General features: G+C 41.8%; 1 protein-coding gene across 3 annotated transcripts in view; it reads left to right on the top strand.

Moving 5' to 3' along the window:
* Nucleotides 1-27,053, top strand: part of cadpsa (Ca2+-dependent activator protein for secretion a) — a 498,775-nt gene that overhangs the window by 240,178 nt on the left and 231,544 nt on the right. For all 3 annotated transcript variants that reach the window (XM_048606574.1, XM_048606576.1, XM_048606575.1), the window contains exons 7-8: nucleotides 8,032-8,143; nucleotides 21,840-21,979. In XM_048606574.1, the coding sequence (XP_048462531.1) occupies nucleotides 8,032-8,143; nucleotides 21,840-21,979 (252 nt within the window). The remainder of the gene's footprint in view (nucleotides 1-8,031; nucleotides 8,144-21,839; nucleotides 21,980-27,053) is intronic.

The following is a 27,053-nucleotide window of genomic DNA, read 5'->3' as shown; positions in this document are numbered from 1 at the left end:
GGTTCACGTGTGGAATGAACTTCCTAATGAAGTGCTGGATGTGGTTACAATTACAACTTTTAAAGACATTTGGATATATGAATAGGAAAAGTTTGGAGGGATATGGGCCAGGAGCAGGCAGGTGGGACTAGTTTGGTTTGGGATGACGTTCGGCATGGACTGGTTGGACCGAAGGGTCTATAACTTTGGTGGGCCTTAATGAATGTTGGTGTACAACATTTTCTCCATTTTAAGTAGTTATCCAACTCCTTTTTTAAAATCAGTTTAATCCATTTTTACATAAGATAGTGGTTCTGAAGGTGTTAATGTCCATTACATTGCCTCCATGCCTTCTACTGATATCTCACACAGTCTGTGGGAAGAGATAAGGAGATCTACTTTACATTGTCTAGGTATCTGAACCAGCTCCCTATTATGCTTGACCAAATACGGTTTGGTGCTGTCATGCAATAAACCAACTTATTATCTAAGAAAATTGCTGGCTCTGTAGATTCTCTACAGTGGTATATCGCCCACCACCAGATAGGCCCAAGACAAAGAAGGATTGGTGGCATTGAACTACCCAACGCAACCCCTTGCCAGTATGATGTACTTGTAGAGGTGGCACATATCACAAGGTACCAAGAGTGGTCCTCTGGGAAAATGCCACATGGTTGCAGTAATGTGGATCTGACACCCAATACAAGGAGAAGGAATCCAAAAGACCCAGAAGAAAAAAAATTCAAGCAAGTGAGTTCACTATTTTAAGAACATTATTACTTGAAGAAGACTGAGTGAGGGATTAGGTGAAGCATGATTACCAACCCAGAGAGAGGGAAGCAGCTGTGGCAGCAGCAAAAAGGCAAGTTCAGCGCTTCAAAGGCAAACACAATGCAGAAGCTAGTAAGAACTATTGGAGCAGAAGTGTGATTGAATAAAAGAGAACAAAGCCAACCACACTGAGAAAATACAGAAGCCTTAGAGAAGGAGACTCTGGAAGGAGCAGCTCCAGGCTTCAGATGGAAATTTCTAGATATCCTTTAGGGAAAATGAAATAACTCTACAAAATGTGACAGAGAGATCAAGGAGTGTAAAAGAGAATTCTCACCTCTCACAACTACCATCAACATTAGGTTTCATGGGGAATATTTGCAAGGAACAATGAAAGAGCCAGAAAAGAAATTTAGACCAGGCTGCCACATCACAAAGGCCCGGGGATATATTTACGCTGAAAACAGAAACATTTAAATAAATTGAATGAAGATATCCTGCACAAAAAGTCTGGAAGAATCAAAGATTTGAAGACCTAAGACTCAGGTAATTAAACTACAATTTTGGCAGGAAGATTGAAAAATGTCCATGGCCAGAGATACTTACTTTAAAAATTATGCAGAAGGAAATGCCTGATGTTTCTGTGAAAGGCAGGAAAATAATTATTTTAATTGTGAAGAAGTGGGAAAAGGCCATCTTGAATACATGAGTGGGGAAACCATATATGAAATGGATAATCATCATTAAAAAGGGTGGGAAACCCAGCAAGCAGTCAGAGATACAGTATCACAAAGAGATTTAGAAAAGGTTGAAAGCAGTAGATCATGAAAAATAGCTGGTAATACAATTTCGAGCGTTATTCAAGATTGTACTCAAACACAATCTACAAACTTGTGGCCTGGCTTATCCCCTGCTCCACAATTACTGTCAAGCTAGGTCATTAACCCTGGTACAAAGAAGAGCTCAGAAAGGCAACCCAAGAGTAGTACCAGGAAGACCTAAAATGGATGCCAACCTGGTGAAGCTGCAAAACAGGACCATGTACATGTCAAGCAATGGAAATAATGTCCAATAGACATGGCTAAGTGATCCCATAACCAAAGATCAGATCTAATGGGTGGTAATGGAGAATCAAAGAACTCACTGGAGACTCCACAAATATTCCCATTCTCAATGATGGGGAAGCCTAACGCATTAGTTCAAAAGATACAGCTGAACCTTATGCATCAATCTTCATCCAGAGGTGCCAAGATGCTGATCTATCTTAGCCTCCTGCGGAATTCCACACCATCACAGATTGCTGGCTTTGCCCAATTTGATTCACCCTACATGAAATGAAGAAATGACTGTGGGCACTGGATATTGCCAATGCTTTTATCTGTGAGACATTTTGGCAAAAGTACTGAAGACTTGTCCTTAAAAACTAGCTGCATCTCTGGCCAAGCTGTTCCAATGCAGTTATAACACTGGCATCTACCCGGCAATCTACCTGGAGAACTGCCCACATGTATGTCCTATGCACAACAAGCAGGACAAATCCAACCAGCCAATTAGCCTCCATCAGTCCCTCTTGACCATCAGCCAAATGAAGGAAGCTATTGTTAACAGTGCTATCAAGCAGGCTTTACAAAGGAATAACCTGCTCTTGACACTCAGTTTGGGTTCTGCCAGGCACACTCAGTTCCCAACCTCATGGCAGCCTTGGGTCAAACATAGACCAAAAGAGTTGAATTGAAGAGGAGACATGAGAGTGACCGCCATGGCATCAAGACAGCATTTGACTAAGTATGGTATCAAGGAACCCCAGCAAAACTAGAGTCAATTGAAAATGCCCCAGTGGTTGAAGTCATATCTAGTGCAAAGAATGATGGTAGAGGTGGTTGGAGGTCAGTCATCTCAGCTCCAGGACATCTCCACAGGAGATCCTCAGGTCGTGTCCTAGGTCAAACCATCTTCAGCCGCTTTATCAATGAGTTTCTCGCCACCGTAAGGTCAGACGTGGGGATGGTTGCTAATGATTGCACAATGTTCAGCTCCACTTACAGCTCCTAAGATACTAGAACAAAATACTAAAACTAAAGCAAGACCTAGACAACATTCAGACTTGTGTTGATTAGCAGCAGGTAACACTTTGTCTATATTCCTTATCTTTGGAATCATTCGAATAAATCCTGTCTTTTTTCTCTCAAGTCTGCCTGTTCTTCTTAAAGTGTGCTGACTGTGTGGACCAAATTGGTCCTTCAGATTTTTAATCACTTGGCTCAAGAGTTTGAACTGATTTCCTTTGGTTTTCAATATTTTTTGTCAGAATTATCTCACCTTCTTTAATGATGATCCTGGTTTATCTTTTTGGATACAGACTGATACAAATAAAGTCACCTTTTGTAATCAATGTCCGAAGTGTGATTCCTTACATAGAATGTACTTCATTAGAAACACACCATTTCTTTCACCCCAGTCTGTGCTGTTCCACTTGAGACTCCTCACATTTTTACTCATCTCAATTTTCCATTAGAATTATCTTTCCCTTTTCTCTAAAATGCTTGCCCAGCATCCTCTGAAATGCATCTGAACTGTTTGCATTAGCAGTTCCCTGTGCAATGAAGTTCCATGTTCTCACCACTCTTTTTAGGTTCTTCTGAATTCCCTTTTGGATTTCTTGGCGACTGCCTTGTAATGATAGCCTCCAGTTATGCTCTTCCTCAGCAGTGGAAACATTGTCTGTGTCTCCACTTTATCAAAATCTTTTAGAGTTTTAAAGGCCACTCTCAGGTCACCCCTTAGATTTGTTTCAAGAGGAGGAGAGGGAAACAAGGGCACGAAGACATGCAGTCTGCACCATCAAGCAGAGCAAGAGCAGTTGGACAGAAGAAATCAAACCAGTAGCAGACTTTGTGTGGGACTTGGGAGTGAAGGCAGTGGGGTTAAAGAGAGCAGCAATTGTGGAGAGGTCCCAGAACCAGATAGAATGGCGGTGGAACCGTGTAGGACTCAGGAGCAACAACTGGGAGGTTAAAGGGAGCAGTGGTTGTGGAAAGGTCCAGGAGGCAGAAAAACTGGCAGTGGAGCCATATGGGTCTTGGAAGAAATGGCAGTGAGGTTTGAAGAAGCAACAGATGAGTATTCACAGTGAAATTCTTTGATAGTTCTCAATTTTCTATTGAACCCAATCAACAGAAATAATTATCACAATACAACCTATCTGTTAGACCATCAGAAAATACTGCTTGAGGAGAATACCTATGACTGTAAAATAATATGTCTGTACATTTTAACACTTATATTAAAATAATGAAACTGTGAAAAGATTGCCACATGACCTCTACTAAATGGATGTCCTGAACCACTCAGAATAACCAGAGAAAGGGTAGGGCCGATCAAGGATTGTAAAGGGAATTTGTGCGCGGAGCCTAAAGAGATAGGAGAGGTCCTTTAAAGAATACTTTTCTTCGGTATTCACAACTGAGAGGGACCTAGTTGTAGAGGAGGACGGTGTGAAACAGGCTGGTAGGCTAGAGGAGGTCGATGTTGGTAAGGAAGATGTGCTAGGAATTTTGAGGAAGTTGAAGATAGATAAGCCCCCCGGGCCTAATGGGATTTATCCAAGGATTCTATGGGAAGCGAGGGAAGAGATCGCAGGGCCGTTGGCAATGATCTTTTCGTCCTCACTGTCCATGGGTATAGTGCCGGAAGATTGGAGAGAAGCAAACGTCATTCCCTTGTTCAAAAAAGGGAATAGGGATAACCCCGGAAATTACAGGCCAGTTAGTCTTACGTCAGTGGTGGGCAAATTATTGGAAAGGGCTCTGAGAGATAGGATTTATGATCACTTGAAAAGACACAGTTTGATTCGTGTCAGTCAGCACGGATTTGTGAGGGGTAGATCATGCCTCACAAACCTTATTGAATTCTTTGAAGAGGTAACCAAACACGTGGATGAAGATAGAGCAGTGCATGTGGTATATATGGATTTAAATAAGGTGTTTGATAAGGTTCCCCATGGTAGGGTCATGCAGAAGGTAAGGAGGCATGGGATTGGGGGAAATGTGGCAGATTGGATTTAGAATTGGCTGAAGACAAAGGGTGGTAGTGGACGGAAAATATTCACATGGTGCTCAATTATGAGTGGTGTACCACAAGGATCTGTCCTGGATCCTCTCCTATTTGTGATTTTTGTAAATGATTTGGATGAAGGAGTGGAGGGGTGGATTAGCAAGTTCGCGGACGATACAAAGGTGGGTCATGTTGTGGACAGTGCGGAGGGCTGTTCTAGGTTACAAAGGGACATTGATAGGATGCAGAGCTGGGCTGAGAAGTGGCAGATGGAGTTTAACCCTGAAAAGTGTGAGGTGATTCATTTTGGAAGGACAAACTTGAAAGCAGAATACAGGGTTAACGGAAAAATTCTTGGCAGTGTGGAGGAGCAGAGGGATCTTGGGGTTCATGTTCACAGTTCCCTGAAAGCTGCCTCCCAGGTGGATACAGTTGTTAAGAAGGCGTATGGTGTGTTAGCTTTCATTAATAGAGGGATTAAGTTCAAGAGCCATGAAGTTATGCTCCAGCTATACAAGAGCCTGGTTCATCCACATCTGGAGTATTGTGTCCAGTTCTGGTCACCTCATTACAGGAAAGATGTGGAAGCATTGGAAAGTGTGCAGAGGAGATTTACCAGGATGTCTCCTGGAATGGAGGGAAGATCTTGCGAAGAAAGGTTGAGAGAGCTAGGGCTTTTCTCTTTAGAATGACGAAGGATGAGAGGGGACTTGATAGAGGTGTACAAAATGATCAGAGGTATAGATAGAGTAGACAGCCAGAGACTTTTTCCTAGGGTGGATGTAGCTATTACAAGGGGGCATAGTTTTAAAGTGAATGGAGATAGATATAGGGGAGACATCAGAGGTAGGTTCTTTACTCAGAGAGTGGTCGGTACTTGGAATGCATTGCCGGAGCAGGTAGTGGAGTCAGCCTCATTAGAGGCATTTAAGCAGCTATTAGATAAGCATATGGATGATAGTATAAGGTAGAGGTGGAGGTTAGATAGACCTTAGGATTAGGATAAAATTTCAGCACAACATCGTGGGCCGAAGGGGCTGTTTTGTGCTGTACTGTTCTATGTTCTATGTTCTAAGTCCACATAGGCACAATAAAAATTAGAGGGAACATGCTGATCAGGTAGGCAGAGAAGTGGCTTATAAAATTCAACTCAGAAAAGTGTGAGGTAGTGCACTTCAGGAGGGCTAACAAGGCACAGGATTACACAATGATTGGTAGGACACTGAAAAGCACTGAAGATCACAGGGACCTGGTTTTGCATATCTACAGGTCTCTGAAGGGAGTAGAGCAGGTAGATAAGGTCGTTAAGAAGGCATATGGGATATTTGCCTTTATTAGCTGAGGCATAGAATACAAGAGCAGGGAGATGATGCTGGAACTGTATAAAACATTGGTTAGGCCACAGCTGGAGTACTGTGTGCAGTTCACTATAGGACAATTGTGCACCACACTACAGGAAGGATGTGATTTCACCAGAGATGGTACCGAAATGATTCACCAGGATGCAGCCAGGTTTGAAAGGTCTGACCGATGAGGCACAATTGGATAGGCTGGGGTTGTTTTCCTTATGTGCAACGAAGGTCGAGAGGGGACCTGATAGAGGTGTACAGGATTCTTGGGGACATTAATAGAGTGAATAGAAAGGCACTTTTTCCATTAGTAGAGGGGTCAATAACCAGAGGGTGTAGACATAAAGTAAAAGGTAGAGGGCTAAGGGGACAGTTGAGGAGAAGTGTTTTCACCCAGGTGGTGAATTTTGTGCCCAAAAGCATGGTTGAGTCAGAAACACTTGAAGCATTTAAGAAGCATTTAGATGTTCAGTTGCATTGCGATAGCCTCCAGGGTTATGGCCAAGACTTGGGAAATAGGATTAGTGCCGTCGGATCTTCATTGATTGGCACAGATACAATAGGCCAAATGGCCTCCTTTAATAGTGCTATAAACATCCAAGTCTGTGAGGCAGCAGGACCAGCATTTCAATCCTTTCCTGATATGTGTACACCTGCATTTCTGTTGGGATCTTCTCTCCACCCTCTCCAGAAGATCTAAATCCATTTTATAGTATGGTGACCAGAACTGTATATAGCCTCTTACTATAGCCTAATGAAAGTTCAATACAGCTTTAACGTAAAAGGCTTAATTTTCAATTCTATTTCTCTCAAAATAAATGTAATACTCGGTTCGGTTTTATTTCTTTGTTAATCTGTGACATTAACTTTCAGTCATAGATTTATTTGTACTGTGAGAACACTGTGTTCCTCTACCCCACCTAAACCTTTACCTTCCAAGTCTTCAGTGAGCTTCCTATTTTTCCTTCCTAAAAGTTAACCAGTTGATTGAAAATACTCCCTTACACTCGTGTCGTTGCAATTGTACAATAAGTTTCTTTTACAGTTTTGAACTCTCACATTAGGAACCTGAAGTGGAACAGCTTTGGACTCATGTACTTCCCAGCTGCTCGAGTAGAGTATGTTTTAATAGGATATTTATATCTGGTGGATTCACATCTGTTATTTTGTGAACATGCATTTCACAAATAATTACAGTGCAACTGAAATTTGCAAAGAGAAGAGTGGGAAAAAACTGACCACGAAAGCAAATAAGTCACAAAGTGTGGTTGCACATTTCTTGGCAATATTATGTACAGAATACACGGTTCCTGTTACATTTACTTAGATTGACACTGTCTTATCTCCCCACTACCCCCTCCACCTCCATGCCCTCACTATTATTCCTTTGCAAGCTTGTTCATGTATCTTACCCAGCAAACGTAGGGATTACATTGCAGTAATTAGTTCTGTCGGAATGAAGCCAGCATGTTTTAAGGGAGCTGTGTACTTTGCTGTGACTCTGCACAGTCTTGTTTCACGGTTAAATGTTGTGACAGTTACCTGCTGTGCTTAGAGCTTTTTTCTTTTCACTTTATTCCACATGACCTTTCCTGATTTAACTCCATTTCATTCTCCAACTGTGCACTAAACCCTAGCTTTCAGTTCTGAACAATCTAAACATCTTTCGATAAGCAGTTTGTGTCAGGGTGTCTTTTCTAATGAAAATGAAATTTGTTAGCAGTTGAATTAGCATTTTAAATTATTTCAAAGCCAAGTTCTGTGTTTACCGGATAGATTTAAATTTCATGATGTCAGTGGCTGATTAGATGTTTAATCGGAAATTTTGGAATTTAAAAGAGACTAAATTGACCATTTCTAAATGGTTTCTTTTCTGCAGCTGGGGTACCCAAGGTGACTTCACCAGCACACACCCACTTCCTGCAGTAAAGGTGAAACTCTTCACAGAGAGCACTGGCGTATTGGCTCTGGAGGACAAAGAACTTGGGCGGGTAAGTGCTTCTTACTTCCTGCAATTAATGATTTATGCCAGTGAGACAGTGCCAAGTCAGTACTGATTGCATTTAGAGTCTGCCGACGAGGAAGTGCTTTGCAATTCCTGTAGCACATTCATGATATATCACTCCAAATCCCTCTTAGAAAATCACAAGTAGGTAAAGCTACCTTTAATTCCTTTAATCTATTAAAAAAAAATCTTGATTGAAAAACAATGGATGTGCCTTGTGTAAGGGTCAGATCTTTTGTTCGGAGAATAGTATAATACTGAACATTGCATCTGGCAGCCAGTAAATCTTCCACTGTAATGCTTGTCTGTTCATCCCCTAATGCGAGCACATTTTACTCTATATAAAGGCCTTTAACTCATCACTTGAGTAACTGGAAGATTTGTCTTTCAAATCCCCAAGCTTTACGCCACTGAACTATTTTCGATTTGCCTCAGCCCCTATCTGCAGGACTGCTGATCTGAGTTAAAATCAGTCATTTGACCTCTGCAATGCTAAAGTGCATTGAAAAATAATGCAAGGATTCAAAATGTTGGCTTGCTTTTCAAACATTTTATACGGTGCTACTGAAATAACTACAGGTCAGGTATCCTTTATCTGCATGCCTGAAAACTGAAATGATCTAAAAATCAAAGGTCTTTTCAAAAGCCAACCAGAATGGGCTTGCAGGCACGCTGAGTTTGGGCCCTTTGGAAACCAAACACTTTGCCTGAACAGATCTAAAATGAAGATTTTTTTTGCCAAAATGCCCAAACCCAGTGTGTCAACACTGGCTGTTCAGGCCAAGCAAGGTTTTTTTTTAACAGGGGCCGAACAGATGTAAGTGGGAAGTGTGACAACAAATGGAAATGAATAATAAGTGCAGAGATAATGGAAAAAAGGAAGGTTTATAAGAGATTATCTGACTTTTCATAAAGATAACATGAATCTATTCCCCAACAGACTAGGGTACAATGAATTCAAGAGTTACATGAATATTTTTCTTTTGGTTGTGAAATAATTAATAAAGATCTTAGAGGATAAGGTGCTTTCAAAAACTGAAAATATCCTTTATCTAAAAACGCAGTTGATCCCAAGGTTTTCAGATAAAGGATTCCTGACCTGTATTATGAATTACAAATAACATAATTGTAGAACAGAAGTAGCAGCATTTAGAACTTCTAAGATTGGTGAAGCAAATATCTCACAAAAAGAAACATTAGATACATCAGATACATTAGAGACATTTAAACCACTCTTGGATAGGCACATTGATGATAGTATAATGTAAGGTATGCAGGGTAGATTGATCTTAGTAGGATGATAGATCGGCACAATGTCGTGGGCCGAAGAGTGTGTACTGTGCTGTACTGTTCTATGTTCTTAAAAGCTTAATTTCAACTCAGAGGCAAGAATAGAGCTGCACTGAAATGAAGCTGGAATCAGTTTAAACCCAGAAACCTTGTCTGGAGCGATGTTGAATCTTCTGCCCATTCTCAAACATAATCTTTCTCTGGTCGATGGGCAGGAGTCCAAGTGAGGGTAACCAGATGGCTTCACTGAGGATTCACGGGAACAGATATAGTATTACAATTACTCGGGGGAATTACAGAAATGATGGCACGGAGTAGAGAAGAAAACCCAAGCCAGTGAAGTCCCAAGGTTATCTTTTTGGGGGTTAGATAAGCTCTCAAAGAAACATAATTTTTTTTAACAAAATTAACATCTTAGCCTCCATCTGGACAATCCCCTGATTGGTGCCAGTTTTCCCTGGTGAGTTTAACAAGAGCAACAAACATACAATTGTATGAGAAAATCAAGGGAGTCCCTATTTATGCTACATAACCTCAGAATTAGGCATTAATGAGATTCTTCTCTGAATGTGAGGGCTTACAACATTGCCAAAAGCAGAACTGTTAAATTCCAATTACATGCGAACGCACTGCACACAGGTTAGAAGGTGGGCTGTTCCAGCGACAAATCTTGCCCCCATTTCCTTTACTTATGCATTGGGAACTGTGGGGGTGATGTAAAAAATGTTTCCTAATCTTAATATGCTCCGCTTATTCTAGTTGGCAAGTAGCAATTATTTAGAATATTACAATCACATATTAAAAATTCATAACATTACTAAAAACAGGAAGAAACTGGAAATGATAGTGGAATGCTATCATAAATATTTAGAATGTGTGCTTGTGATTTCCATTGTACCCTGAAAATGCTACCTATTACAGATAAAAACAAAAGATATGTGTGAGGTCTACAAAGGAATGATAGCAGTATAGAAAAATAAACAAAGTAGAAGAGAAACAGAAGAATAGAGAAAAATCAGGAGGAATTTGTGCAGACTGGATAGACTAGATAATGAGAAGCTGGTCCCACTTTTGAAAGAAACACGAGGGCGTGGATTTAAAGTGATCTGCAAAAAAAAAAGCAAGCGTGAAGTGAGGAAAACTTTTTAATTCAGCGAGTAGTTAGGGTGTGGAACATACTGCCTGGAAGTGTGGCGGAAACAGGTTCATTTGGTGAATTCAAGAGGGCATTGGATGATTATTTTTATCTAAGTAATGTGCATTGGTAAGGGGAAATAGAAGGTTCGCAGTAGTGAATGATACTCATTTAATGAGCTGGTGTAGGCCTCTTTCAGTGCTGTAGCACTGCTGTGAATCTGTGAATTAGCAGCTACAAACAATAATCTGGAAAGTCAGTAAGTATTGTTTAGAAAGAAATGCTCATGCACATCAAGTTAATCAGTCATTTACATCAAACAATGGAAATCTGAGACAGGACAGTATTTAAATCAGCATCGCAGAATTCTGCAACTCAGAAGGAGACTTCCTGCAAAGTTCTGGGATAGATCTGACCCAGTCCTGGGAAGTTATACACCTTTAACCACTTTGAGATGTGCAGAAACACCACCTCTGAATATGGGTGGTTTTCAAGATATCACTGTTGATTTCCCCAAGTTTGAGAAGCTGAGGAAGAGATTGCTGGGCCCTTTGCTGAGATATTTGTATCAATAGCCACAGGTGAGATGCTAGAAGACTGGAGGTTGGCTAATGTGGTGCCATTATTTAAGAAAGGTGGTAAGGAAAATTCAGGGACCTATAGACCATTGGGCCTGACATCAGTGACGGGTCAGTTGTTGAACGGGATTCTGAAGGATAGGATTTACATGCATTTGGGAAGGCAAGGACTAATTGGGGAGAGTCAACACGGCTTTGTGTGTGGGAAATCATATCTAATTAACTTGATTGAGTTTCCTGAAGAAGTGACAAGGAAGATTGATGAACGCAGAGCAATAGTCGTTGCCTATATGGACTTCAGCAAGGTGTTTGACAAGGTTCCACATGGTAAACTAATTAGCAAGTTTAGATCACATGGAATCTAGGGGAACCAGGCTTGAAGGTGGTGGAGGAAAGTTGCTTTTTGTACTGGAGGCCTGTGGTGTGCCATAAGAATCAGTGCTGGGTCCACTGCTTTTTGTCATTTTTATAAATGATTTGGATATAAATACAGGAGGTATGGTTAGTAAGTTTGCAGATGACACCAAAAGAGTAAAACGGGACCTTGATCAGATGGGCCAATGGGCTAGGGAGTGGCAGATGGATTTTAATTTAGATAAATGTGGGGTGTTGCATTTTGGGAAAGCAAATCAGGGCAGGACTTATATACTTAATGGTAGGGCCCTGGGGAGTGTTGCCCACAAAGGGACCGAGGGGTGCAGGTGCGTAGTTCCTTGAACGTGGAGTTGTATGTAAACAGAATGGTGAAGAAGGCATTTAGCATGCTTGCCTTCATTGGTTAGTGCATTGAAGTATAGGGGTTGGGAAGTCATGTAGCAGCGGCACAGGACATTGGTTAGGCCACTTTTAGAATACTGCACTCAATTCTGGTCTCCCTACTACAGGAAGGATGTTGTGAAACTTGAAAGGGTTCAGAAAAGATATACAAGGATGTTGCCAGGGTTGGCGTGTTTGAGCTATAGGGAGAGGCTGAATAGGCTGGAGCTATTTTCTCTGGCGTGTAGGAGGCTGAGGGGTGACATTTTAGAGCTTATAAAATCACAAGAGGCATAGATAGGGTGAAACAAAATAGGGTAGGCCAGTCCAAAACTAGAGGGTGTAGATTTAAAATGAGAGGCGAAAGATATAAAAGGGACCTAAGGGGCAACTTTTTCACACAGAGGGTGGTGGATCTATCAAACAAGCTGCCGGAGGAAGTGGTGGAGGCTGATACAGTTACACCATTTAAAAGGCATCTGGATGAGTGCATGAATAGGAAGAGTTTAGAGGGATATGGGCCAAATGCTGGCAAATGGGACTAGATCAGTTTAGGATATCTGGTCGGCACGGACGAGTTGGACCAAAGGGTCTGTTTCTGCGCTGTGTAATTCTATGACCTTTAAACCTGTTGTTATTGAGCTAACACTCTGACACAGCTGTCCAAATAGACTCACTCTCCTGTTCTTTTTTTCATCGCCGTGCATCTTTTATCTCTCTCTTTATAAGTAGACATCCAGTTCCCTTTTGAAAATTGCTTATTGAGTCAAATTTTATCTTGCTTTCAAGCAACAAATTCCAGATCATAACAGCACGCCAAGTAAAATAAATTCTACTCATCACCTCTAGCTTTTTTGCCAGTTATTGAAGTGTGTCTTTTAATTACAGGCCCTTCTGCTGGTGGAAACAGAATCTTTCTGACTATTCTATTAAAAGCCCTCAAACCATTGAGCACCTCTTTTAAATTTTCTCTGTTTTCTGCAAACCAATCTCAGCTTCTCTGGTCTGATCCTTATGAAGCTGCACTGCACTTATTCAAGCCCTCCTAATGAGTGCTGCCCAGAAATGGGCACAATACACTACTTTAAATCTAACCAGTGACTTGCATTTGAAACTGTAGATGTGTAACAAGTACAGATGTCATTTAAAGATTAACAATTGCTCCATCCGATGAGAATGTTGTTGTTCAACTTGATAAACTACCAGGAGACTCAGCCAAAGGTTAGGATTGTTTATTCAAATGAACACCAGAAGGGTCAGCCTAATCAGTTAAGAATAAGTTCTGCAAAAATCCACAATTTTTCAGCTTTTATATATTTCAGAACACGTGCCAAATTCTTAATCTGGGTAATTTACAATCGTATGTTGACCAGATGTCGAGTGTTAGTTTACTCATACTCATTCCCCATGGCACATGCATCAGGCATTGTTTGTATCCACCTAAGACCTTCCTTACTTTTGCTAAATGTGCACCATAGCTGTCTCCATCTCCCTGTCAATTACTCTCTGCACTGACTCTTTACCATCTACTTGCATTATTTTACTACAAACACTTCTAACCCATTCAGTTTTAACTCTTCCAATGAGTAATGTTTAGACGATGTATCTTTCTTATGCGCATATTTAAAACACCAGTTAAAAAGACCAGTCTTGCATACATAATAATGATTTGCAATCAGAAAGGAGTTGTATTATGGTGATTCTGTAATCACTGATGAATTGTCTGACTGCAGATGTTTTGTTGTTTCAGAATGAGTAACTAATTAGGCTCAAGCAGGATGGAAAGATAATAGACTCAGCCACCCAGTCAGTAGAAGAGCCACCCAGTAACATGAGAGACAACAAGGTGCAGGGCTGGATGAACACAGCAGGCCAAGCAGCATCATAGGAGCAGAGAGGCTGACGTTTCGGGCCTAGACCCTTCATCAGAAAAGGGGGAGGGGAAGGGGGTTTTGAAATAAATAGGGAGAGAGTGGGAGGCGGATAGAAGAGGGATAGAGGAGAGGATAGGTGGAGAGGAAACAAACAGGTCGAAGAGGCGGGGATGGAGCCAGGAAAGGTGAGTGTAGGTAGGGAGTTAGGAAGGGGATAGGTCAGTCCAGGGAGGACGGACAGGTCAAGGGGGCGGGATGAGGTTGGTCGGTAGGAGAGGGAGGTGCGGCTTGAGGTGGAAGGAGGGGATAGGTGGGAGGAAGAACAGGTTAGGGAGGCAGGGACGAGCTGGACTGGTTTTGGGATGCGGTGGGGGGAGGGGAGATTTTGAAACTTGTGAAATCCACATTGATACCATTGGGCTGCAGGGTTCCCAAGCGGAATATGAGTTGCTGTTCCTGCAACCTTCGGGTGGCATCGTTGTGGCACTGCAGGAGGCCCAGGATGGACATGTCGTCTGAGGAATGGGAGGGGGAGTTGAAATGGTTCGCGACTGGGAGGTGCAGTTGTTTGTTGCGAACCGAGCGTAAGTGTTCTGCAAAGCGGTCCCCGAGTCTCCGCTTGGTTTCCCCGATGTAGAGGAAGCCACACCGGGTACAGCGGATGCAGTATACCACATTGGCAGATGTGCAGGTGAACATCTGCTTGATGTGGAAAGTCTTCTTGGGGCCTGGGATGGGGGTGAGGGAGGAGGTATGGGGGCAGGTGTAGCACTTCCTGCGGTTGCAGGGAAAAGTGCCGGGTGTGGTGGAGCTGGAGGGGAGTGTGGAGCGGACAAGGGAGTCACGGAGAGAGTTGTCCCTCCGGAAAGCAGATAAGGGTGGGGAGGGAAAGATGTCTTTGGTGGTGGGGTCGGATTGCAGATGGCGGAAGTGTCGGAGGATGATGCGTTGGATCCGGAGGTTGGTGGGGTGGTACGTGAGGACGAGGGGGATTCTTTTTTGGTTTTTATTGCGTGGACGGGGTGTGAGGGATGAGGTGCGGGAGATGTGGGAGACACGGTTGAGGGCGTTCTCGACCACCGAGGAGGGGAAGTTACGGTCCTTGAAAAACGAGGACAACTGAGATGTACGGGAGTGGAATGCCTCATCCTGGGAGCAGATGCGGCGGAGGCGAAGGAATTGGGAATAGGGGATAGCATTTTTGCAGGAAGGTGGGTGGGAGGAGGAGTATTCTAGGTAGCTGTGGGAGTCGGTGGGCTTGAAATGAATATCGGTTTCTAGGTGGTTGCCCGATATGGAGACAGAGAGGTCCAGGAAGGGGAGAGAGGTGTTAGAGATGGTCCAGGTAAACTTAAGGTTGGGGTGGAAGGTGTTAGTGAAGTGTATGAACTGTTTGAGCTCCTCGTGGGAGCACGAGGCGGCGCCGATACAGTCATCAATGTAACGGAGGAAGAGGTGGGGTTTAGGGCCGGTGTAGGTACGGAAGAGGGATTGTTCCACGTAACCTACAAAGAGGCAGGCGTAGCTTGGGCCCATGCGGGTACCCATGGCTACCCCCTTTGTCTGTAGGAAGTGGGAGGAATTGAAAGAGAAGTTGTTGAGTGTGAGGACGAGTTCGGCTAAGCGGATGAGGGTATCAGTGGAGGGGGACTGGTCGGGCCTGCGGGACAGGAAGAAGCGGAGAGCCTTAAGGCCATCTGCATGGGGAATGCAGGTGTAGAGGGACTGGACGTCCATGGTAAAGATGAGGTGTTGGGGACCGGGGAATTGGAAGTTCTGGAGGAGGTGGAGGGCGTGGGTGGTGTCACGGACATAGGTAGGGAGTTCCTGGACCAAGGGGGAGAAAATGGAGTCGAGATAGTTGGAGATCAGTTCGGTGGGGCAGGAGCAGGCGGAGACAATGGGTCGACCAGGGCATTCAGGTTTGTGGATTTTGGGAAGGAGATAGAAGCGGGCAGTGCGAGGTTGGGGAACGATGAGGTTGGAGGCCGTGGGTGGGAGGTCACCTGAGGTGATGAGGTTGTGGATGGTTTGCGAGATGATGGTTTGGTGCTCAGGGGTGGGGTCATGATCAAGGGGGCGGTAGGAGGAGGTGTCGGAGAGTTGGCGTCCGGCCTCGGCGATGTAGAGGTCAGTGCGCCATACTACAACTGCGCCTCCCTTGTCCGTGGGTTTTATGGTGAAGTTGGGATTGGAGCGGAGGGAGCGGAGGGCTGCACGTTCTGCGGGGGAGAGGTTGGAGTGGGTGAGAGGGGTGGAGAGGTTGAGGCGATTGATGTCTCGACGGCAGTTGGAGATGAGGAGGTCGAGGGAGGGTAGGAGGCCTTGGGGTGGTGTCCAGGAGGAGGGGGTATGTTGGAAGCGGGAGAAGGGGTCAGGAGAGGGAGGGTTAGGTTCACGGTTAAAGAAGTAAGTGTGGAGGCGGAGGCGGCGGAAAAACTGCTCTATGTCCAAGCGTGAGCGGTATTCGTTGATCTGTGGGTGGAGGGGGACAAAGGTGAGCCCTTTACTGAGGACTGACCGTTCGTCTTCAGTAAGGGGTAGGTCTGGGGGGATGGCGAAGACTCGGCAGGGCTGGGTGTTGCTGTCTCCTCTGGAGCTGCTGGCTGTGGAGTAACATGAGGAGCCTTTAACCTTAGGCATAAGCTCCCAATTACTGTGAAAGCTGCAGAGATACAGTAATAGTCACCAGTCACTGATAGAGCAACAGGCAGAGACCCTGGTAGATCTAGAATACAGATGTCAAACAAATAGTTCATTAATGCTGATTTAAGTGATGTATTGATAAAATGCAAAGATGCCTTTAACAAAGACAACAGTACAGTTGTAAGAGAGAAGCCAGTATCAAACATGGGCACAACTATAATTGCAGCAGAAAAATAAGCCACAGAGGCCGAATTAGATTCAGTCAGATGGATTCTTGAATGACAAGGGATTCAAAGGGGTTTGCCACAACTGGAACAGACATGATCTGATCAAATAACAGAGTAGGTTCAATGGGCCAAATGGCCCCCTGTTCCTATATAATAGAATACCTCAAGGTGCTTCAAAGGGTTTCTGGAATAAAATCTATTACTAAGCACATGAGATATTAAGTCAGAGGTAGGTTTTAAAGCGTGTATTAAAAGAGAAAAATGAGTTAGAAGTACAGAAGTGTAGGAGGAAATTGCAGTGGTCAAGACCTAGACAGCTGAAGACAAAGCCACCAATGGTGGAGCAATTAAAGCTCGAGATGCTCAAGAGTTCGGGATAGAGGAGCACAGATATTTTGAATTTATATAGGGCTAGAGGAACTTAAAAGTAAAGAGAAAGGCAATGCCATAGAGGGATTTGAAAGTGAGGAAGAAAATGGTACAATCCATATGTAGTTCATCCAGGAACAGCATAACTCAGTGAAAACAGGGCTGATGGGTGAATCCCTTAATGTGCGAGTTAGGACACATTAAGCCACAAATGTAGAAAGAACAAATCTTAAATTTATAGGGCACTTTTCATGATGTTAAGATACCTCTAAGTGCTTTATAGCTAAATATATATTTTTCAAGTGTAGTTGCTGTTGTAAAGTAGGATACCAATAGAGCTGTAGGAAAAAAATCCCCGTATCCAACAGAGATACCAATAATTAGAAAAGATCTAAGAATTATCTATTTAGTCCCACTAACAAGCAGGAAAAAAAATTGTACAACATGTTAATTATTTGTAACAGTTAACTTAGAGTGTGGTTTCAGAATCTGAGGCACTAATAAGATAAATGTACAAATGTAACTATAATAGACACCAGTATGCAGGATCCAGAATTCCAGGATATCCTGTTTACCTCTGGAAGCACAATTGAGTGCACCTTTTGGACACCTGCCTGGGAGAATATGGCCTTTATCCCATTGACAACCAACATAGTATCTTTATAAGTAAATGTTTTTTGTATATCAAGACTACCATCTATATCAGAACAATTAAGTCAGTCATTTACATTAGATTTGAAAAGCTAAAACATTAATAAAATGGATGGGCAGTGGCATGGTGGTAATGATGCTGAACTAGCAACTGTTCAATATAGCAACTGGTGGAATTTAAATTCAATATTAAAACCTGGAAATAATAGTTTGTCTTAGTCATGGTGATGATAAACTTATTAAGGATTGTCGTTAATGTCCTGTTGGGAAGAAAATCCAGCCATCCTTACCTGGACTGGCCTGCATTTGTCTCCAGACCCGCAGCAACGGGATTGACTCTTAAATTTCCTTCGAAATATCTGGAGTGAACCACTCAGTTCACGGGCATATAGAGATGGGCAATGAATGCTAGCCTTTGCTATGATGCCCACATCCCATAAAGGAATCAAGAAAAAAGAAAGTAAAATTGAAAGAGAAAATAGGTTAATTTTGATCACTGTGTGGAGAATATATAATGATGACTTGTATTTATAAAATGCTTTTAAGTAATAAAACATCGAGAGTACTTAACAGGAGCATTATCAAATATTATATGACACCAAGCCACACAAAATGATACTAGGGCAGCTAATTGAAAGCTTGGTCAAAGAAGTAGGCAATAAAGTGCATGTGAAAGAAGAGAAGTGAGGAAGTTTAGGGTTGGAATTCCAGATTTTAGAGTCATGGGAGCTGAAGATATGATCTTCAATGTGCATCAACAATTAGGGATCCCCCAAGAGGTTACAACCAAAGAATGTAGTTATCTCAGAGTTTTGGGGTCACAGACATAGTCAGACAGGTCAAAGAGAGATTTGAAAACTTACATGTGGATTTTACAATTAAGTGTTGCTTATACTATGAGCTAATTGTGAACATGGCTTTTCTTTTGCTATTGTCTTTGGAATATGGACATCGTTGGCTAGGCCAGCTTTTATTGCCCATCTCTAGTTGCTCTGGAGAAGATGGCGGTGAATTGCCTTCTTAAGTAGCTGCAGTCTTTGGGGAACAGGGACATTACAATGCTGTTAGGAAGAGAGTACCATCATTTTGTCTGAGTAATAGTGAAGGAATGGTGAGTCAGTTTGATATGTAACTTGGAAGGGGACTTGCGGTTGCTAGTGTTGCCATAAATCTACATTGTCCATCAAGCTAGTAGCATTCATGAGTTTAGAAGGTGCTGTTGAAAGAGCATGGGTGAATTGTTGTGTTGGTGGGTGAATGGGAAATGGGACTTGATGCAAACAGAACATGGTCAGCAGAGTTTGGGATGATGACACCTTTACAGAGTATAGAACATGGGAGGTTGGTCAGGAGTGTGTTGAAACAATGTTGTACATGCTGGCAATACCCATTAGCTGAACCAGCTACCATTTAAAGATATCCAATTAGAAAAGAGAAAGGGAGAAACAGACACCCTTCTTAGGCAAAAAAAAACAGAAAATTTTGAAAGTTTGCCTGAAGTAAAATCAGAACCTTCTCTTTGAATTTGAAAATCTAATTGATTTTCTGCTCATGTAAAATATTTCTGGGTCTGGTATAGAAGTACACCTATTCTCAGCAGCATAACTCCTGCTGGCCAAAGGAACAGAAAGTGGACAGACTTCTCAGCATAGCCCAAGGAAAGATTGAAGCTCAACCCCAAAATCTCTAACAGAGTTCAGGACAGAACAGGCAGAGATTCACTGTCGCCTCTCTGCCATCCATCCTCCTCCTTCCCTTGCTAGGATTTGAAATAGCCTTCATTGGGACAGAAATTTCATTCTGTTCTGCTTTTAACTCTGGGCATGCCCTGGATAGATATTTGTTCCACCTCACCTCCGGAATTTTGGCTCCAAAAGTATTAGCAATAACATTCAGACAACGTCAATAGTAATGGACATTTGTAACAGGCAAATACTCTAATAATGGATAGACAGACAAACCAGTAACAGGCAAAGCGATATTCTGATCAAGGGCCAAACGGACATAGCAATGATGAGCAGAGAGACAGAGGTTCCAGCAACATACAGATGGTCACATCAGCAATAGACAAATGACCAACTGCATCTGTCACAGACTGTTACAACTGTGATAGGCAAGCATGTGAAATTAGACAGGTTTTTAAAACTTTGTTCTTTCATGGGATATGCCCAGCATTCAGTGCCCATTTCTCAATGCTGTTTGAACTGGAGTAACCATTGACCACTCCAGAGGGCCGTTAAGAGTCAAACACGTGACTGTAGTGTCGTATGTACCAGATAAGGATGGCAGATTTCCTTTTATGAAAGATATTAATGAACCAGATGGGTTTTAATGACAATTGACTATGATTTACAGGTCACTATTACTGAGACTAACCTTCAACTCCAAAAGGATTAATTGAATTTAAGTTTGTTTATGGAGCATTTGCATGGAGTAGTGAACATGATTGCAAGTATAGTGCTATCACCAATACGCCTCACCCTCAGGTAGGAATGTCAGAATGTACAAGTGAAGTTACAACATAAGGTATGCTAGTGAAGGTGATTGCACATGTAAGATGAGGTTATCTGTAACAGCTACAACAGTTCAGCTAGAACATCAGGTGCCCAGTAAAAATCCGCATTTATATGTTTATTAGTGACTGGTTTGCTGGTAATGGCCGCAGAATTGACTGATATTTTATTTATAAACGGAAGCACAAGAGCAATGTAGAGAGACACTAGTATGTGGTGGAAACCCAATTTACAGACTTGAACAAATAGTTGAAAGAGTCATGATGGAGGAACAATTGAACATAAATGAGCCCAAATCTTGAAAATAAAATTAAACAGAATTACCTTGGCTACCACAATTCTTTTCACATTTATTCTACATGGTTGATTGTCACTACATTTTGTTGAAATGCTTCCATCTCTTAATTTTTATTGATGAGTGCCCCAGCTTGGCTGCTATTCTGATTTCTTAACTGCACTAACCGCATCACACAGCTTCAGTACAGCTCTTAGAAACCAAGGAAGAATGACATACTATTCCTCAGTGTGACACCTTTAGTGTTGCAAAATTGGGTAGAGTACTTGAGAATTGGAACACAGGACGTGTTTTGTGTTTGTAAAATATTGGTGTTTGTAAGATGCTAGGAGGGAAGGCATTGTGTGGTCACTTTAAAAGGTTGTGCTTTTTCCATGCTTAAAGATTTAAACAAAATGTCTGTGGGCAGCAGCTTGTGGGTTTGCAGGTACACAGAAAGCACTCAAATTGAAACATTTATATCAAAAAGCTGTCCAGTTAGCAGGCCAAGCAGCAGTTTTGTTTTGTTATCAAGAAAACAAGTTTTGAATTGAGCCAATGAATTTGAATCAAGCTCTTAGGTACCAAGAAGTAACTAAGTTTAAATCTGAATGTTTTGACAACGTCGGACCAATCCTCTTGTAAGAAATTGATATGTCATCAAGGGTATAAAAGGAAAGGGCAGTTGGAAAAATCAGGAGAGTTAACTGCCATCTGCTAGAGTTAACAGCTCTCAGCTCGAAATTATCTCTAAGTTTTAGAGAAAGCACCATCTAAATCAAAGGTACCTATGGCACAGCTAGTTAATATTCCTGACAGAACATTTGACAGAGAGGACGTTTCTGACAGAACAGTTGATGGAAAAGGCACAGAACATTTTGAAAGACGCATAACTGGGTTGTAATTTCGAGAGACTAAAGTCTATTTTTTTAAATTTTATATAAGTGGAACTTGTATTTATTGGAACAGCATACCATTAGAATCTTGTTTTCTTCCGGAATAGTTAGTAGTTAGAAGGGGTTTATTCGGTTTGTTAATAGTTTAGTTAATTTGTTTGCTGTTGGAGTTAGATAAATAAATTGTTACTTGTTGATTGTAAAGTGAGTGTTAGGGACTTATTTGAGTGCTAGAAATTGCTGAAAAGCAAGTTACACCACTTTTCACATTCCATTCACAGATTATAGGGCGAGGTGCTCCTCTTTGGGTGTTTCGGTTTCAGTTCTCGGGGGCAGGTTGGGGTGGGTGTCAAACTCTGCTTTATTACATTTAGCCACATTTGAATATTACTAATTTTACACCTCCAATTTCTTTTTCAGTATTTAGGCTGCACCAGTCAATGAAATACCATTGATAATGTGTTCTTTTCCAGGTTGTGTTACATCCTACACCTAATAGTCCAAAATCAGCTGAATTGCATAAAATGATTGTTTCAAAAAACAGCATTGATCAGGATCTGAAAATTAAATTGGCTGTTCGAATGGACAAACCACAGAATATGAAGCACTGTGGGTGAGTATGCTGTCCTTAAATTACATCATTTAAAATAAATTAAATGGAATACTACCCCATAGGGCACAATGACATTTGGTTGTCTATCATATCTGATCTCTTAAGTCTTTTCCAAATATTACAATCAATTCATTTATTTTAAATAATTAGAGTTTTGGTATTGCTCTGCATCACATTATTAGTTTTAGATATTGTGCTATATATCAGCATGTAGAAATAACGTTTCAATATTTAAAATTCTAGGATTTTATGGCCAACATTTCATGTGGCTGTGGAGTCATGCTATGTTAACTCGTTATCAATTAACTACTAGCTCATTCTAACCAAACTAAGGACAGATCAGAAAGCAGAATTTGATCTGTTACTGCAAATTATTTCATTTCACTGCAACTATGTAGCAATGGATAATGCAATTGTCAATATGTTATTATAAACCAGAGCAATTACTTGCTTTAGGAGTCATTGTAACACAATATTTGATATTTAACCTAATCACAGTGTAAGTTACTATAGAAAGGTAATGTTAAATGCATTCAACTTATCTAGACTGAAAATAAAATTCCAGTGGATAGATGGCAATGTCAACGGTCTGTAATGTAGCACAATGCACTCGTGCATGCTCTGTTTCGTCTTGGGTGACGTTAATGTAAAATCATGCAAGATAGGGTTCTCCTCCACAAATGGTGCTAACATCTCTGAGTGCCCTGTGAGTTAACTTGCACTCATGTACTTTGTTGAACCTGATCTCTTCCAGTACAAACAAACCACCAACTTGGTAAATCTTAAGATTATTTTGGTCCCTTTAAGAAGCTGATCTTTTGGCGTTCTAATGATGGAAGCACTTTATCAACTGCAAGACTCTGCAGCTAATAACAAGAAGCCCTGTGAAAGTTACCAAAATGTAAAATCTGTTTGAACCTTTAAGGACAGAATTTTGAGACTTTTGAAAATGTTATTGGGTCTGTTTAGGTCTTGATACTGGGAGATCTTATTGATGGCGCCCAATAAGGAGACTGGCAATGTTTATCCACCATTTGTTTCAAAGAACCTGATTAAAGGTTTTTGAACGATGATACTGGGCATTTTAACTGAAACGAGATGATTAGCAATCTAGTTCCTATGATGAGAAAAGGAAAGAATTTGCAAAGAAGCATTTATTCAATTAAATGATAGACACCGTGAACAGAACATGAGCAGAATATGAATGGGTATATGAATAACTGGGTCATGGCAGACGTATTTCACAGACTGTGATATGTGTACAAATGGGAAGCCAGTTGAGGAATGGCGAGGGACCATGTAAAGAGTGACCATTGAGTGCTGAGATTTGGCTGAGTGTAAATGAACAGGTTTAATAAGAAGAGTTCACCTTGGCAAATTGAGCAAATATATGAAACAGGAATTATAATTACTAAGAAATGGTAAAAGCAATTGTGTCTAGAAGACTGCACCACTATACATATCTCACTCTTGAGTATTTCACTGAGTTTAGTAAATAAATGATTTTGTCATAAAGACACCATCAAATGCATATATTTCAGTTTAGTTACGTGAAAAAAAACTAACTTAAGTCACATCAATCCCAAGGGAATTTCTATTTATTGGATCATTGTGCTGAATCTATTTAATTTAATTTAAAGTAAACCATCCCATTATATTTCAGTATCATTGGTATATTTGTATCATACACACCTATTAGACAAAGGCTTTCACAGGAAAAACAGTGCTACATTATATTTTGCAGCCCTTCAAACAAATTGCACTCTATTTAAAATTGTGTTTACTTATCTCCATGTTGGTCAAATCCTATGTAGTATAACATAAAGCAGAAAATGCTGGAAAGACTTACATCTGGCGATATCTGTGGAGAGATGAGCAGAGTTAATGTTTCAGATTCAAGGCAAATTTACAAAAATTTTTCAGCTTTGTACTTTGGTTTTTCAGCCCCACCTCCTTATTTCCCATGGTGTTATAACACCTTTACCTTAGGCTCCCCTTCTCTGTTTCAACATGAATCCCATTATATTATGTTTTCTGTTCCTCAAGTATTCGCTACCTTCAGGTCACTTGCTCATTATGCATCTAGAAATACTTCTAAAAGAAGAACAAGGGAACAGTCCAGCATGTGTGCAGGGAACTTTTACACACTTTGACCACAAATGGGTATTTAGTCTGAGTCTATTTTAAGTTAGCTGAGGAGCCCAGGAACATAAGTGAATGATTACTGCTTTCTAATTTGCCAACAAATCTCATCCTTGGTTTGTCTCCCACTTTATGTTGGTCTATATCACTTCTGCAATATAGTAACACAACTCTTGGTATTTGCCAAATGAGCTCTGACAGACTTCTCATTGCATTTTGCCATTCACAAAATGTCACTTAGAGTGACAAGTTTTGTATTTAAGTAAGGATAATAAGATTCTGGCAGAATGTTGCTTGCACCATTGCTCAGCAAGTGTTAGCTGCATCAGTAGAGCTGTAAATTGGTGGAGATGGCATTCTCAGTGTCTAGTGTATGGCATCCTAGGGAAGCATTGAGGTTGGCAGTTGGTTTAGCAAACACTAGCAGCTATTACAGGATTGCTGGTTTCTGGTAAAATTGTGTTTTTCCCTTTGCTAAAAAAAAAGCTTGAGGCAGAATGCCAAATTGCCAGATTGGTTATTCAACATTTTGTTCAAGGAGTCACTGCTACAAAGGATGGCCATCTGCAGGGGCAGAGACATGCAGCAATAAATAGAAGGCTTTTGGACGCTTCCCTTGAAGTGCCTGTTCCAAATTGTTATGGTTCTGTTCAGGCGTTTTGCACCTTTATTAGTACAAGGTTGTGTAATTTTCATGTCTGTGCACACATATATCATGGAGCAAGCCCATGGTAAATGACAAAATGGGCTGAATCTTAACAGTTTTTGGCCAAGTACAAGTCATGTTGAGTTTATTCTCAGTTTCAGGTCGAGTCAGTTTTCTCACCAAATCTTACCAAACTCTCTGCATTAATTACCATTCCCATCCGTATGATGTGTATCACGTCTGATAGCTACCCCACTTTACCATGCACCATACCTGGAATCCCACTGGTAATGTGAGAATTGATCGGCATCCTTGGCACTGGCCCATTTTGCACCAGCACAAGCACCGTAAGTCTGGAACTACCCTGCACAGTTCTTGACATTTACCCCAGGCATAACCTATAAGGGGGATAGCACGCTTTGTAGGCAGGGACCAGCTCCTGCTGGACAGGATGATGCACAGACAGGACTTACTCTTACCCCAGGTCTGGCAGTGGAGTCTGTGATATCTGAACGTGCCAACCTGGTCCAAAGTCGTCAACTGAGTTAAAGTAATCTCAGCCATCTGGAAGAATGCCCGGCACTGTAGGAAGATGTCCTTCAATCTGCCCGCATAAGTGCCACTGCCTTCTCTCTGAAACCTCACATTCACTCTCTCTCTGCTACTCTGTCCAACCCCCACCCAGGCTCATGTTCTGCCACTCTCACTATTGCCTGCAACATGTTCCCTACTTGCCCTCACCCTCTCCAATCCCTGACACCACTAACCTTGCATACCATCTGCGCTGCCTGCTCCGTCACTTAGGACACCTTCACCTGCAGTAGCAGCTGTACCACCCACGTTCATTTTTAGTAATAGCTGCCTCTGTCCCTTTCCAGGAGTGAAGCAGTCTGCAATAAGGTAAAAAGAGTCAATGCAGTATGTACCCCTTATTTGGCTCCTCACCCCTTATGATGAGAGGATCCTGCACATGCTGCCCTGTATTGAAGGCTGCCCTTAAGTTACTGTGCCAGGATCCCTTGTTTGAATGCTATCCCCCTTGACTTGAATGAAATCTGCTGACAACTGTGACAAGCTTCCTGGCTTCATATCTTGCCTTAATGGCACAGCAAGGCAATAGTAATATAAGCCGTTATCTCTGGCTAATGACGCAAAGTATAAAATGGCAGGCAGTGCAAGGCAGGGATGCTGTGACAGTGAGTGAAGAGCCCAGAGACAGAGCCTGGTCCAATCCATCAACTAGACATGCGTCTGTGAGCATATAGTGTCCTTGCTGCAGCATTACGATGATAATTGCTGGGGCAGCACTAAGTGCAGAAGATTGCCATAAATGGGTCAGAAATGGGCCATCAGATTTCATAGAAGCTTGTGCGTTGGATGCCTGTGCCCATGGACATTCCGTAAGATGGTGACACCCGGCATCCAATGTGATAATCATTTAGAGCAAGCGGTGAGCCAAGTTTTCCTGATGCCTACTTCGTTGGTTGTGTTTGGTAATGTCACGACCAAAATATTAACGAGGGAAGTTGGAGTACAGGAAGGACTTTAACAAGCGTTAATCATCGTGAATTAGCAACTTGCCAGTGCCCAGTGAGAATCCTGCTGTGCTATTTGTGAAAAGTACAAAAGATGGTGCGAGATGATCTTCTTGTCAAGATGCACCTCGCTGAATAACTCATTCATTTCTGCCATACATCTTGTCATAGCCCACATTACTCATGCCCAACAAGATTTGGCCTAAAGTTTTAGCACATGGGCTTTCCATTGCAATACTAGTCCCTTTAGTTTTTTTAAAATTCGTTAACAAGATGAGGGCGTGGCTGGCTGGGCAGCATTAATTGCCCATCCCTAATTGTCCAGACGGCAGTTCAGAGTCAACCACATTGCTGTGGGTCAGGAATCACATGTAGGCCAGACCAGGTAAGGATGGCAGTTTCCTTCCCTAGAGGACATTAGTGAACCAGATAGGTTTTTCCAACAATTGGTAATGGATTCATGGTCATCATTAGATTCTTAATTCCAGACATTTTATTGAATTCAAATTCCACCATCTGCCATGGCAGGATTCAAACCTGGGTCCCCAGAATGTTATCTGAGTCTCTGGATTAATAGTCCAGCCATAATACCACTAGGCCATCGCCTCCCCTCTAAGTGTTTAGTGTTTAACAAAATAGTACCACACGAGTATACATTGGACAGTTCGTCGTAAATTGATTAATAAACAAAGGGATGGGAGTAGAAGACAAATCAAAAACTGACTGCCCTGGTAAAGACGTTATTTATGGC

The sequence above is a fragment of the Rhincodon typus genome, chromosome 16 (assembly GCF_021869965.1).
Source record: "Rhincodon typus isolate 14 chromosome 16, sRhiTyp1.1, whole genome shotgun sequence".
NCBI lineage: Eukaryota > Metazoa > Chordata > Chondrichthyes > Orectolobiformes > Rhincodontidae > Rhincodon > Rhincodon typus.
This window is presented reverse-complemented; position numbering and strand designations above follow the sequence as displayed.